At 36.1% G+C, this 14209-nt stretch overlaps 2 protein-coding genes across 2 annotated transcripts; both read left to right on the top strand.

Moving 5' to 3' along the window:
• Positions 1–607: 607 nt before the first annotated feature.
• LOC125221126 lies at positions 608–1595 on the top strand. The gene is made up of 2 exons (XM_048123250.1): positions 608–950; positions 1375–1595. The coding sequence occupies exons 1-2, from the start codon at positions 608–610 to the stop codon at positions 1593–1595; spliced, it is 564 nt and encodes a 187-aa protein (XP_047979207.1).
• A 3456-nt stretch (positions 1596–5051) lies between these two features.
• On the top strand, positions 5052–11664 carry LOC125219800 (phenylacetaldehyde reductase-like). The gene is made up of 6 exons (XM_048121871.1): positions 5052–5178; positions 9836–10005; positions 10382–10573; positions 10633–10795; positions 10879–11065; positions 11161–11664. Exons 1-6 carry the CDS (start codon positions 5058–5060, stop codon positions 11315–11317), a joined length of 990 nt encoding a protein of 329 aa, XP_047977828.1. The 5' UTR covers positions 5052–5057; the 3' UTR covers positions 11318–11664.
• The last annotated feature ends 2545 nt before the right edge of the window (positions 11665–14209 follow it).

The raw sequence follows: 14209 nt of genomic DNA, 5'->3' as shown, positions 1-14209 counted from the left end.
CGTAGAAAAAGGGACTACTTCGTCGACATTTTAATTTGTTAGAGCATCCACAATGGTCGCATCGTCCGCCACTGTGGCTTCGCGGACGATGGCTTAACCATCGTCAGCGCCCGATCGATCGTCCGCGGACGAAGCGCGGACGGTGCTCATCGTCAGTCGCATCGTCCGCCGCTGTGGCATCACGGACGAATCACGGACGATGCGACGGACGATGCTCACGCGATTTCTTTTTTTTTTTTTGAATTTTTTCCAATTTTTTTTCTTATTTAAACACCACAATTCTCTACCATTTCATGCACTCCAATTTCACATCTCTTCAATTATTCTCTCTCATCTCCTAAAAAATGAATCCCGACGACTACGATTTGGGTACATCGGAAGGCTGCAGACGGGCCTTGACTCGAGCCTTGTTCGATGCCGTTAATGAAGCCGCGGCGGAATGCTTGGCACAAATGCAGCGGGAGCAGGCAAAGGCGGAGGCGGCGGTGGCGGTGGCGCGGGTCCCTCGGCCGATTCGATGCACGACGTAGCTCACGAACGTCTGTTCGCAGATTATTTTGCCGAGCATCCACGGTGGGGCCCGAATGTTTTTCACCGCCGTTTTAGAATGAGTCGAGATCTTTTTCTCCGCATTGTGCACACGTTGGAGGGACGTGATGAGTACTTCCAGTATCGGGAATACGGCATCGGCAGACTCGGACTTACGCCGTTGCAGAAGTGCACGGTTGCAATCCGGCAGTTGGCCTACGGCACCACAACGGATATGTTCAACGAGTACCTTCACGTCAGGGAGACAACTGGCCGCGAATGTCTAAAGAATTTTTGTAAGGGAGTTGTGGAGACTTTTGGCCACACATATTTGCGACGCCCGACTGCTGATAATTGCCAGATGCTGATGAGGATGCACGAGACGGTGCACGACTTTCCTGGGATGCTAGGGAGCATCGAATGTATGCACTGGCAGTGGAAGAATTGTCCGACTGCGTGGAGAGGCCAATTTACTAGTGGCTACAAGGGCAGCCACCCGACGATGATCCTTGAAGCCGTCGCTGACCACCGGCTCTGGATCTGGCATGCATACTTCGGTGTAGCCAGGTCGAAAAAACGACATCAACGTCCTCAACTCGTCCACCCTCTTCGCCGATTAGTGCAGGGATCGCGGTCCGACCATCGAGTTCACTGCCAACGGCCGCAGACATCATATGGAGTACTACTTGGCCGATGGCATATACCCAAGGTGGCCTGTTTTTTTGAAGACGATCAGCTGCCCAATTGGTGACAGGAGAATCTTGTTTGCGGCAAAGCAGGAGTCTGGGTGGAAGGATGTGGAACGGGATTTTTGGGTGCTCTAATCGCAGTGGACAATCGTGAAAGGTCCGACACGTTTCTGGTTCAAGGAAGTCATCGCCGACGTCATATATGCGTGCATCATCATGCATAACATGATAGTCGAACAAGAAGTTGGATATGTCACAGATTGGGTGGATGATGAAGCCGGATCTAGCTCCAGCACGGCGATCCCGCCTATAGCTCGAGGATTACCGATGAGCTTCGGTGAGGTTCTACAGAGACATACCTCAATGTGCAGCCAATAAGACCATACTCAGCTCATGAACTACATGATTGAATAAGTTTGGAACCGCAACCGCCGTTGAGAATTTATAGTTTTTTTATTTCGTAGTGTAATGTTTTAATTTTAAAGAAATGAAAATTTTTTTTTCCAAATTTTGAAGTATTTAAATATTCAAATAATAGATAAAATGCTTAGGGCGGGCTATAGTCCGCCCCATTGCAGGTGGAAGAGGCGGAGGATAAAATGCTGATGTGGCGGTGCATAGGGCGGGGCTTAGTCCACCCCATTATAGATGCCCTTATGGACCTATTTTTCAAAAAGTGAATGTTTTATATGAAATTCGTATTTTGGTCATAGGTTTAGAACCGAAATTGACCTTTACCCTAATATTTATTGTAATTTCAATGCATGAATTTAATACTCCCTCCGTCCCAATAAATATGAAACATTTGGTTTCCGGTACGGGATTTTATGCAGTGTTGTTTTGTGAGTTGATGAAGAGAGAGTAAAGTAGGAGAGAGGGAAAAGTAGAGTGAGTGATGTTTCCATTTTAGGAAACGTTTCATTTTTAGTGGGACAACCCAAAAAGGAAAACGTTGCATTTCTAATAGGACAGAGGGAGTAGTTTTTAAAATTCCCTTTCTTTGGATAAAACCCTTCCAAATTCCATTTCTTTAGAGGGCAGTTATGTGAAGCTCCATAAAAAAGACAACCCCAAAATATATACACAAAATATCATAACAAAAAAAAAAGTGCTATTGGAACTGCGAATTGATTACTACAAACCTTTCCTTCATGTGGCCAATATATTAACTTTTACGAAGAAGTGAATAAGTTTTTTTTTTTTCGCCAATTGAGGAAGTGAATGTTTTTAGAGGAGAGAAAGTGCAAATGTTTTCGGAAAACAATATATAATGAAAGTTTTATTGATCATTCAATACATTCTGCAAACTCATTCTTGTAGCCAGTTTTCTCTCGAGTTTATGAGATTATCTATTTAATTTGTGTTCTTAGCTTTTGCAGAAAAGAAGAAAACATACAATAATCTCAACGGAAATTTATTCATAATAAATGAGTTAAATGCATATATGTGTGTAAGTAATTCATCGAGAAATGGCATCTAAATTACATACTACAAAATTAACTCTAATTGTTGGATATTTCGTCGTTGCCGATGTGGAAGAAGGATTTCGATCGGACTAGAGAGCTGCTTCCTCGCAGATTTCATCTCCGCTAGCTGCAGGGGCGGACGCAGGAATTTTTGTTAGTAGGGGCTTTAATATATATTAGCACTATCAACAAAAAAATAGTCTTATATATGTACATATCAAGCTTAATGCATATTGGTAACGCACATAAATAAAGAGAAATAGTAGGTAAAATATAACTGAAAAAGGGAAAAATTGATGAAAACATTTCCACAGGTACAGATGACAGTTGACGTACCAAAAAATAGTTAGACAATTTTTTGTAAACAGATAAAGAATTTTTCGTGATAAAAGTATATAATGAAATAATAAAAAAATTTGCATAATTAAATTTAAGAGAGAGAGAGAAATTAACTTATTGTTTAAATTCACTATGAAAATGAATTTTGAGTTTGCTCAGATTATTGACAAAGAAAAAGGAGAAGAAAATTTAGAATCAATTGAATTTATTAATGGAATACTAAGTTATTTCTAGTACTTCCTCTGTTGCATAAAAGATGTCACACTTTCTTTTTTAGTTTGTCCCACCACAGATGTCACACTTCATTTTTTGGAAAAGACCCCCTCTCATATTAATATAAATATATTATTTTCTCTTTCCACTTAATACACAAAACAACATGTCCTAATATCATGTGTTATTTTTTAAGTGTGTCATCTACTATGGAATGGAGCGAGTACTGCTGAATAAAAGTAGGAGTAGAAGTTTTAAAAAGTTATTGCATTTTAATTTATTAATTCAATAGCCGACAAACACATGACATAAAAGCATGACACATTTCAGTAGAAAATTTTAAATAATAATGCGTTTTGACATTTTGTGTTATTTTTCAAGTTTGTTATCTTATATGAGACGGAGGAAGTATTATGAATACAAATATTTTCTTCGTCCAATAAAAGATGTCACACTTTCTTTTTTAGTTTGTTCCATAAAAGATGTCACATTTCCATTTAAAAAAAATTTCTCTCTCACATGAATATAAAAATTATATTTTCTCTCTCCATTTAATACATAAAACAAAGTCTCCTAAAATCTCGCGCCGTCCCATAAGTGTGACATCTTTTATGAAACAATGGGAGTAAAAGTTTTAAAAAGTTATTGCATTATTTATTAATTCAATAGACGACAAACACACTGACATAAAGCATAACACATTTCACTAGAAAATTTTAAATAATAATAATAATAATAATAATAATAATAATAATTTATTAACTCTTTTTATGTCTTCTTCCTCCACCATATCGGTAGCCATGGTTATATTTCATCCTCTGCACATTTCACATTTTTTTCCCTTGATTGTTCAGCCCATTTTTCCTTATAACTTCTAGTATGATTTAGTCTTAAATAACTTACACTGGTAACTTCTAGTATGATTTAGTCTTAAATAACTTACACTGGTAAGGGATGAGAGATAAGATTTAAAAATTTTTGAAAATTTTAGTAATAGAAAAAACTAAAAAAAAAAGTTTGGTCCCTCCTTGAACGTGTGTCCGCCCCTGGCTAGTTGTATCATTCTCTCTCGATTTTATAGAAAGTTGAGAGAGGAAGAAGTTATCAGTTTTTTAGCAACATTCATTGTAGAGGTATGTTTAGAAAGTTGAGAGAGGAAGAAGTTATCAGTTTTTTAGCAACATTCATTGTAGAGGTATGTTCAGTTGCTAACTCTCACTAACTAATTAGAGACCACAGGATCTTTAACGATCTAGTGATCTATAATTTGTCATGTGTAATTTTATTTTATCATTATTTAAATTTAAAAAGATAAGAAGAAATACTGGATTTAGAGTTTTTGGTGCATTAAATATATCAATATGATGCTTTGAGTAGGTCAATGCAATTTCGAATTGACAATTTATACTTACATACTATTTTGATACTTCATGAAAATACTAAAATACTGCCTAGTCGCGTCGGCATCATGTACTTCTTTTCAGATATAAGTGCAAAAGGATAAGCATGTGGATATGTAAGAGATGCATTATACCTTCTACCACCACAGTTGGTAATACTATCAGTCGGAGTGCACCAACAAAATTTCCAAAATAAGACATGCGAATAACAAAAGAAATTAGCAGAAGCTCCTAGATACTACTGATCTGAACAGCAATAATGAGGCACATGTTGAATGAGGGGTAATAAACACCACAAAAAATGGAGACACGAACCCGTGTGCGGGCCTAGCATGTTAAAAACGGGCCACCAACTATGTATATTGCACTTATAAATTACTATAATCTGTCTGAAACAAACAGAGAGTGTGAGTGATTCGAGAATGTGCATTGCAGGGGCGAAGACTGTGTGTGTAACCGGTGCATCGGGCTACATTGCCTCATGGCTCGTCAAATTCCTGCTCCTCAAAGGCTATACGGTCAAGGCCTCAGTTCGCGACCCCAGTCAGTTTCCTTCTCTCTCTCTCTCTCAGTCAATTTAATTTCACCTGTTTTAATCGATGGATCTAGCTAGGCCTCCATTTCCATTTTATTCTCTACCCATTCAAATTATGCGATCTGTCACAATGTGGGCTCGGCCGTCTGCCGGAGGACTTCTCACAACAGTCCCCGACCCCGCCCCATGATTTTGTGACAGATCTGGTCGAACCACTATTAGCACCAGTGATTATATATAGGAGCGTCGAGCCAAGTTGCAGAAGAAGCTGATGTATTCTCAACGAAGAAGATGAACAATTAATATTGATTTTTGGGCCGAGGAGTGGTTAATACTCCTATTGATTGTTACTCCATTCGTCCCAGTTTAAGAGTCCTGTTTTGCCATTTTCGTCCATCACAATTTAAGAGTCCCATTTAGAATTTACCATATTTGTACATAAAATTTAACCTAATTGTTGATGAAATTTACACTCATATGTCATTACTTTCATAAAAATAAAACTAAACAAAATACTAAACATACAAAAAGTAAAAAGGGTCTCATTTTCCACTACATCACTTCAATTATTACACACTCTAACAACCACTACCTAACTTCATTTATTACACACTCCACCAATTTCTTAAAACTCGTGTCATAACTAAATATTACTCTTAAACAGGGACGAATGAAGTATTTAAATTTATTAGTTAAAAAAATCAGTCAATATTGTCCTTTCAAATAATTTTATCTTTATTACATGAGTTACAACTTTCTTTATAAATAAAAATTCTAGATTTCTACCCTACTATTATTTTGGTTAAATAGAAGTTATAGTTTAAGATTTTTGAGGCGGCACGAAAAAATTTGGTGCGGTATTCTTTGAATCATGTTTTATTATTTTTTTTACTTTTATTTTGTTTATTTGACCTAATTTTTATGAATATAATAATTATACTCCATGTTTTTTATTGTTGATTTTAATTACCATCCATTTAAATTAATGGATAAATTTATTTTAAAAATATCTCGAGTTTTTATCTGTTCTTCTGAAGCTAATGTTGAACACAATCAACAACGACTAGCAGATATGTTTGCAATTATTTCCAATGATAAAATTTTGGTCGGCTCAAAATATGAGTACTCGTAAAAGTTAAATATATGAATACATGTAAAAGTTAACTATCGTGATAAAACAAAGATGTAATTTATTTTTAATGTATTTTTATTAATATATATATATATATATATATATATATATATATATATATATATATATATATATAGGATATAATCAATTGCTAACTAATTACCAATCCCAAATTGAGACCAATTTTCAACCATTAGATTAGAAGATCTTGTGGTTAATATAATACCAAGTGTAATATATTTTAAATTTAAATAATTATTAATTAAATTAAAAGGGTATTAATGTCAAATCATATATGTAGTAATTATAACTAACTACTTTCTCTCTCCTCAAAATCATCTCAAATCTTTAAATTTACGTAACTCTCTCAATTTAAATTATTTTTTCGCAAAAAATATATCAAATTAAAGATAATTTAATAAGGATTCCAACGAGATCTCAATTGCATATGTTCCGACGACGTTCGGATGATGAAATTTGATATTTTTTATTTTAGTTTTCGTAAATGTTGATAACCAGATTTTTATCAACAAATACATCAAAAAATCTCAATAAAAACATGTAAAAATCTCAATAAATATGTGTTGATATTTTCTTGTACTAATGTTGATATTCTTATATCATATTGTTGATATTTGTAATACACAATGTTGATATAAAAAAACACCTACGAAAATTATCATATGATAACATAATGACGATATTACCCTTTTGTTGATATTTTGTCTACTATTTATTGAGATTTGTGAGCTTTAATCTCATCCACTCATTTTAAAATCCAAGGGTAGAGATTTAGTCTTGATTTTGGATTAGGGTGCTATAAGCATTAGAATAAAACCCTATATATATATATATATATAGGGATGTGATCAAATGAAAACCAAAAACTCAAAACTTTAATCCTAGCCACTAATTTTTACAGATCTGTGTTTAATATTGCGTTGTTTTTTAATCTCAACAAAAGTATGTATTTTATCAACAAGGGGTATTTTTGTGAGATTATTTTTGAACGGTTTGTCATCCTGATTTCTCTCCCACTTTCCAAAACCAAAAATTTTCAGATCTTAACACATAACTGACGTCAAAAATTAAACTTGGTTGAAAAAAAACACAAAATTCAAGTTGATACAACCAAAACCCTAGTTCAAACAAGAAGTGAAATTTTTTTCCGCAACAAAATGCTTGAATTTTGTGTTGAAATTGTGTTGCTCATGTGTTGATGTTGAATTTTGGGTTGAAATCATGTTGATTCAATATTGATTCTTACGTTTAAATTGCTTGATTGTTTTGGTCTGATTTTGAAATCGAATTTTGGTTGGTAATAGGCTGTGCAGTAGAATTCTGATAGTCTCTGCAGTTGAAATGGCTTGAATTATGCGTTGAAATTGCGTTGATCCTGTGTTGATCATGTATTGATGTTGAATTTTGGGTTGAAATCGTGTTGATTCTATATTGATTCTTACGTTTAAATTGCTTGATTATTTTGGTATGATTTTGAAATCGAATTTTGGTTGGTAATAGACTGTGCAGTAGAATTCTAATAGTCTATGCAGTTGAAATGGCTTGAATTATGCGTTGAAATTGCGTTGATCCTATGTTGATCTTGTGTTGATGTTGAATTTTTGGTTGAAATCGTGTTGATTATATATTGATTTTTATGTTTAAATTGCTTGATTATTTTGTTCTGCTTTTGAAATCGTATTTTTGTTGGTAATAGTCTCTGCAGTAGAATTCTGATAGTCTCTGCAGTTGAAATCTTATTTTTGTTGGTAATAGTCTCTGCTATTGAATTCTGATATCTGTTGGTAATAGTCTCTGCTGTTGAATTTGGTCTGCTGAGTTTGTGCTGAATTTGTATTGATTGCGCGTTGATTGTGTTGATATTGTGATATGATTTTAGGTGTATTCCGTACAGAAACTTACATTGCTTTTTTGTTGATTTTGTGAGTAATTGAAACTGATTAATTAACGTGAATAGTGGAAGGAGAGAGAACGACGAAATCGGGATTGCATAATTATTCCATAAATAAATGATTCACTTTATTATGAAAATGTCTAATATGTCCTCTGTTGCCAGATTCATAGAGGTTATTGAAATTAATAATCTGGAAACATAATAAGCGTTGATAACTAATAATTAGTGGCTAGGATTAAAGTTTTGAGTTTTCATTATATATATGGTTTTCATTATATCACTACCCTATATATATATATATATATATATATATATATATATATAGGAGTGTTATATTGCTAACTCAATACCTAATTGCTAACTACAACTAAATAATAGCCATTAGATATCCAAAGTAAGGGCCTAGATCATCAACCACGAAATGTCAATACGATCAACAAAAAACGTCAATAAAGCCATAGTATTAATTCCATAAAACATCAATAGGGGTATTAATGTCAATTAACTACATGTTTAGTTATAACTAACTTTTAAAAGAAATCCCAAAACGGTAAATTCATATAACATATATCAAATTAAAAATAATTTTATAAGGATTCCAACGATATCATACATGCATATGTTCCGACGTCAAAATTTGAAAAAAAATTCAAACTTTTTTCAATTTTTTCGTAAAGCAGAAATATCAACATACTATATAAAATATGTCAATATAATACATGTAGAATGTCAATATAAGCAATGGGTTAACATTCTTAAAGCATTGTGTTGACATTCTCAAAGCATTGTGTTGATATTTCCGAAACACTATATTGACATTTTCATCTAAAACCCTAATTTGACGTTTTTTTTATCTTTTTTATTTTATTAATAAAAATGAAAATTACACGTGGCAAATTGTAGACCACACGTTTTCTAAAATCCTATGGCCTTAAATTAGTTGTAGTTAGCAATTAAGTGATGAGTTAGCAATTGATCACTCCCCTATATATATATATATATATATATATATATATAATATTATATTAATTATCTCGTTCGACTCCACGATTTTTAAATTCTGGATCCGCCATTGTGTCACATCCGGCTATTGCCGATTGTTGAATTTCAATAGTGAACAATATTTATGAAGATGTCTGGCTTTTTATAGGGTAATTTGCAGTTACAACGACGAAATTGCTCACTTTTGGGCACCACATTTAGATAAAATCAAGGGAGACTATGATAATCTGTCTACACTAATTTTGATGAATTGATTAAAAGTACTACTACATCTTATTTTTGAAATAGTCAATCATATGTTTTTATCAATATATGTCACTTCAAATTAAAAAATAAGTGCAAATTGCAGGGTGAAAATGTGAAATTTTTTGCATAAGTTGTAGTTTTGAATACCTGAAACATTTATCCTACAAGTATTTTGTTTTAACACTAAAGTCAACAAGTAGGTAGATTTTATATGCATGTCTGCATTTGCATGTAATAGTCGTATTTCTCAAAATATGCTTGATAATTTTACTTGTGAGAAAATGTATGTGTATCATCTTCTTGTTCACATATTATTTGAGTTTGATGATGATAGGTTATGCTAAAAATTAAAAGTCAAAACATGGAACAGGTGATTCAAAGAAGACACAACACTTGCTTGCACTTGATGGAGCCATGGAGAGACTTCAGTTGATGAAAGCAAACCTGCTGGAAGAAGGATCATTTGATTCTGTAGTTGATGGCTGTGAAGGTGTTTTCCATACTGCATCTCCTTTCTACCATGCAGTTACAGATCCACAGGTGATAACATTTTATAGTTTACATAAAGTTGAAACCACTATTCTCATAGTAATCTCCTTCTCTAGAACATCCTTCACATGGTTGTCCACTATCTCTAAAACAAGTATCAATTGCACCCCCGTGCAAATACACTTGTCCTTGAGGATCGTATGGTTCAACATCCTCCGTCGTACGTTCTTGACGTTGTGGAATAGCATCTTTCTCCCCAACTAAAACTTGCAAAGTATTAGTTGGGTTTGACCAAACTTTAACCCACACTTGTAAAGCCTGTACCTTGTTTCAATGTGAGATAGTTGCAAGAAAATATGAAATGTAATTGTGATTTGTTATGCAAAAGAATGTGTGATTGACTCACATAAGTTTTGATTGCCATCAGGCAGAATTAATTGATCCTGCAGTGAAGGGAACACTGAATGTTCTTAGGTCATGTGCCAAAGCGCCCTCTGTGAAAAGGATTGTTTTGACATCCTCTATAGCTGCGATTGCATACAATGAGAAGCCGCGCACACCTGAAGTGGTAGTCGATGAGACGTGGTGGTCTTCACCAGAGTTTTGCCAACAGATGAAGGTAATGTTTACTTACGACAGTTTTAATTTGTGATCATTCATCAATTTTGGTTGTGGCAGAAGTGGTATGTTCTTTCAAAGACATTGGCTGAGGATGCTGCTTGGAAGTTCGTGAAAGAGAAAGGTATTGAAATGGTGGCTATAAACCCACCAATGGTTATTGGTCCGTTATTGCAGCCAACACTAAACACGAGTTGTGCAGCAATATTGAACTTGATCAATGGTAAGTTCCATACCTAGAGACTAGAGGTTTTAGATTATTAGTTAATATGCAGATCTAATTGGAATTAGAATTTCACTATGCAGGTGCAGAAACATACCCGAATTCTACCTACGGATGGATAAATGTTAAAGATGTTGCTCTTGCACACATTTTGGCATTTGAGAATCCTTCAGCAAATGGAAGATATTGTATAGTGGAGAGGGTTGCACACTTTTCAGAAATCGTCAAAATACTACGTCAACTCTACCCTACTTACAAACTTCCTCAAAAGTAAGTCCCTTTGGTTATTACTCCTATATTCATTTCAAATTTCCTACGAGAATGTGCAATTTCTATTGTGATCAACTTTTTATATTTTTATTTAGGTGTGCGGACGACAAGCCATTTGTGCCGTTATTCCAGGTCTCCAAAGAAAAATCTATATCTCTAGGTGTCGAGTTCACTCCTCTTGAAGAAGGAATCAAAGAAACTGTTGAAAGCTTGAAGGAGAAAAAATGGTTTAAACCTCAATCGGGTATCTGAATGCCCATTCTCTTGAGAATATGTTGCATGCTTTGCGTGGGAGCTGACGTAGGCATGCAACGTAGATGGTGACGCATGCGCCTTGTCATGCTAGTAGGATGCATATATATTGAATAAGAGCACGTGTTACATTCATGTCGACGCAAGGAAGGAGTGTGGTAGATTGTGGGAGTGCTGGTAACGCAATGAGGAGGGACCACATTGTAGAGAGGTGTCGATTATGTGAGTGTCATGGGCTAAGGATCGAGGATCCGAAGCAGAGTTTGTTATTATCATTCCCTGTTATTCCTTTGGTTGTATTTCCCTTGTTCACTTTCGTTTTCATCAATAAAGCTCATTGAAAATCCCATCGGAGTTTATCTTTACGTTCATATAATCGTTAAATCGTTGTTAGTTTGGTTCTTAGCTCACGTGCACGTGAGCGGCTGTGTACCTATCAGAATATGTTTACTGGATGGTAAAGATTGTGGGTTTTCTATTGTTTTGTTTTGTTATGGTAAGGAATGCTCTCTCTATCCGAAAAAAGTAAACTAGTTTTACCATTTTAGGTTGTTTTTCAAAATAAGAAAAAAATCTAAATACGGAAAGTTTTGAATAAATAATAATCCTACATATTATTTATTTATGATGTGGATCTCATAATCTATTAACACTCGTTCCATAATTTTTTTTCCTCTCTTTCTTTTTTTCATCACTCGAACTTTACCTATTGCACATTAAAATTCGTATTATTTATATTTTTGTCAATTTTTTTTGGGACGGGGGGAATATCTACAATATGCTATGAAGAAAAACTGTCATTGGAAAATTACACAATCTAAAAAGTTAGAGCATCCACATCCATGCCGTTAGATGTGGGCCCAGATCCACTTTTGTTCATTTTTTACTCCCTCTTTTGCAAGAGCACAACACCTACATCCATGCTCTTCAGTAAGACCATGCTCAAGGGTTCCACCATTCTATTATTCAATGTAAAAACTTCAATTACTAAAAACATTTCCAAAATATTAAAATGCATTAAAACTACCCGAACTACTATTACAAATTACAAAAGAAAAATGACATAATTAAAATCCTAAAAAATAAAAATTACATACTTAAAATCCTAAAAATTAGAAATTACATAATTAAAATCCTACAAATTAAAACTTACATAATTAAATCCTAAAAAACACATCCGTGGAAATTTAAAGAAGACTAGTCCGATGGCGGTATCCCCAATTGTTGTCGGAGAGCTCGTATCGTTGCATGATGTGCATCAAATTGCTTGGGAGTCATTCGAGACGTATCGGCGTTAGTGGCTTATTACAAAATGGCCCACAACGAGTTGGTGGGGGTGGAGGCGGCACAAAGGGAGCGGGAGTGGGAGCCGGCGGAGCGGCTGGCCGTCGACTGTTTCCTTCCTTTGCGGCCGGCGTAGGGAACCGCTCGGGCCAACGTCGGGCTATCCAAGTGAGCTCCGGCAATGCCACCTCTTCCTCGCCGGCGTTGAATAGGGATAGCGTCCTCGACCGTTTGCTGGAGGAGTTGGAGGAGGATCGAACGCCTCACTTATACTTTGGATGATGACGCACCTGCTGCCAAGTGTTGAGATGCTTGAATGATTTGTAATGCTTTGATTGGTAGGTCAACATGGCGGCTGTGATGATGTCGACCTCGCTCGTGCCGCTCCCTGCCGACCGCTGTTCCTCGAGGTAATACCCCTGAAACTTTTGGATTTCTTTGTTGGCTCTTCCGATGACATTGCACACCATACTCTCATTGGGCTCCACCATTCCAACTGGTCGGCCGACATTGTACCAGCGGAAGACGCAGTGCCAAAACCTGTCCCCGGTTTGGTTCATGCCTACCTCCTCATATTCGGATTCAATAGGCTTCGAATATCTTCTCCATCTATGCCGGAGTATACGGGGTGTGGACGTTGGGGTCACCGGTACTGCCACGAGTACGGAGACGGACGCCATGAGCGCCGCGACTGGTGGAATCACCCTCTGGAATTTGGACAACAGTGGCGTCGAGGTGCTCCCTCCCGAACCTTGTTCGGGTGCCCACCCGTATTGCCCCTCGGGGGCATCTTGCTCGTCCACCGGGTAAGGCTGGTAGCCACCCGGAATTTGCGAACCTTGGGTAGGAGGAGGGGGCGAGATATTCGTATCCGGCGAAGGGAATGGCGATGCGCCGAACCATTCGTGGTTCCATCCGCGGGAGTCGGAGGGGTGGTCGCCAGAGCCGGACATATTTGCAAGAGAAAAAGAGCGAGAATTTAGAGAGAGGTATATTGATGAGAGAATTGTTTGGTGTAGTGTAGTGTAATTTTTGGGTTGAAATAGAGGTATTTATAGATGAAAATGTGAATTTTGGGATAAAAATAATGAAAAATAAATTAAAAGTGGAGAAAAAACTGATACTCCCTCCGTCCCAAGATAAGTGACTTGTATTCCTTTTTGGGGTGTCCCACTATAAGTGACCTATTTTCATTTTTAGCAAAAAGTCATATCTCTTACTTTATTCTCCACCTACTTTATTCTCTCTTCCCTCCTCTACTTTTCCCTCTCTCATACTTTACTCTCTCCACTTTGACTTATTTAAATACCATTCCTTAAATCCCGTGCCCAAAAGAAGTAGGTCACTTATCTTGGGACGAAGGGAGTATATTTTATTGGAAAGTGGAAAATTATTATTTTTTATTTAAATCTGATATGTTTATATATTTAGAAATAAAAAAAAACGAAAATAGCCAATGGCATTGCCATTGGCGAATCACACCTTGCCACGTCGCCCTGCTCCTCGGCACGATGATGCTCAATGCTAAGCAGGGGTCTGTGCCGTCAGCAAGAGCACAACAGTGAGCAGGGTACTCGCCGCGCCAACGACACTTCTCCTGCTCCTAGC

Source organism: Salvia hispanica, chromosome 4, assembly GCF_023119035.1.
Source record: "Salvia hispanica cultivar TCC Black 2014 chromosome 4, UniMelb_Shisp_WGS_1.0, whole genome shotgun sequence".
NCBI lineage: Eukaryota > Viridiplantae > Streptophyta > Magnoliopsida > Lamiales > Lamiaceae > Salvia > Salvia hispanica.
This window is presented reverse-complemented; position numbering and strand designations above follow the sequence as displayed.

What these genes read in the sequence shown, in the direction of transcription:
- LOC125221126 (XM_048123250.1), top strand. Translation starts at nt 608, where the DNA reads ATGAGTCGAGATCTTTTTCTCCGCATTGTGCACACGTTGGAGGGACGT. An exon ending in GATGCTAGGGAGCATCGAAT is followed by an intron (nt 951 to 1,374) that starts GTATGCACTGGC and finishes CAATCGTGAAAG; the next exon opens with GTCCGACACGTTTCTGGTTC.
- LOC125219800 (XM_048121871.1), top strand. Translation starts at nt 5,058, where the DNA reads ATGTGCATTGCAGGGGCGAAGACTGTGTGTGTAACCGGTGCATCGGGC. An exon ending in AATATTGAACTTGATCAATG is followed by an intron (nt 10,796 to 10,878) that starts GTAAGTTCCATA and finishes TTCACTATGCAG; the next exon opens with GTGCAGAAACATACCCGAAT. An exon ending in ACTTACAAACTTCCTCAAAA is followed by an intron (nt 11,066 to 11,160) that starts GTAAGTCCCTTT and finishes ATTTTTATTTAG; the next exon opens with GTGTGCGGACGACAAGCCAT.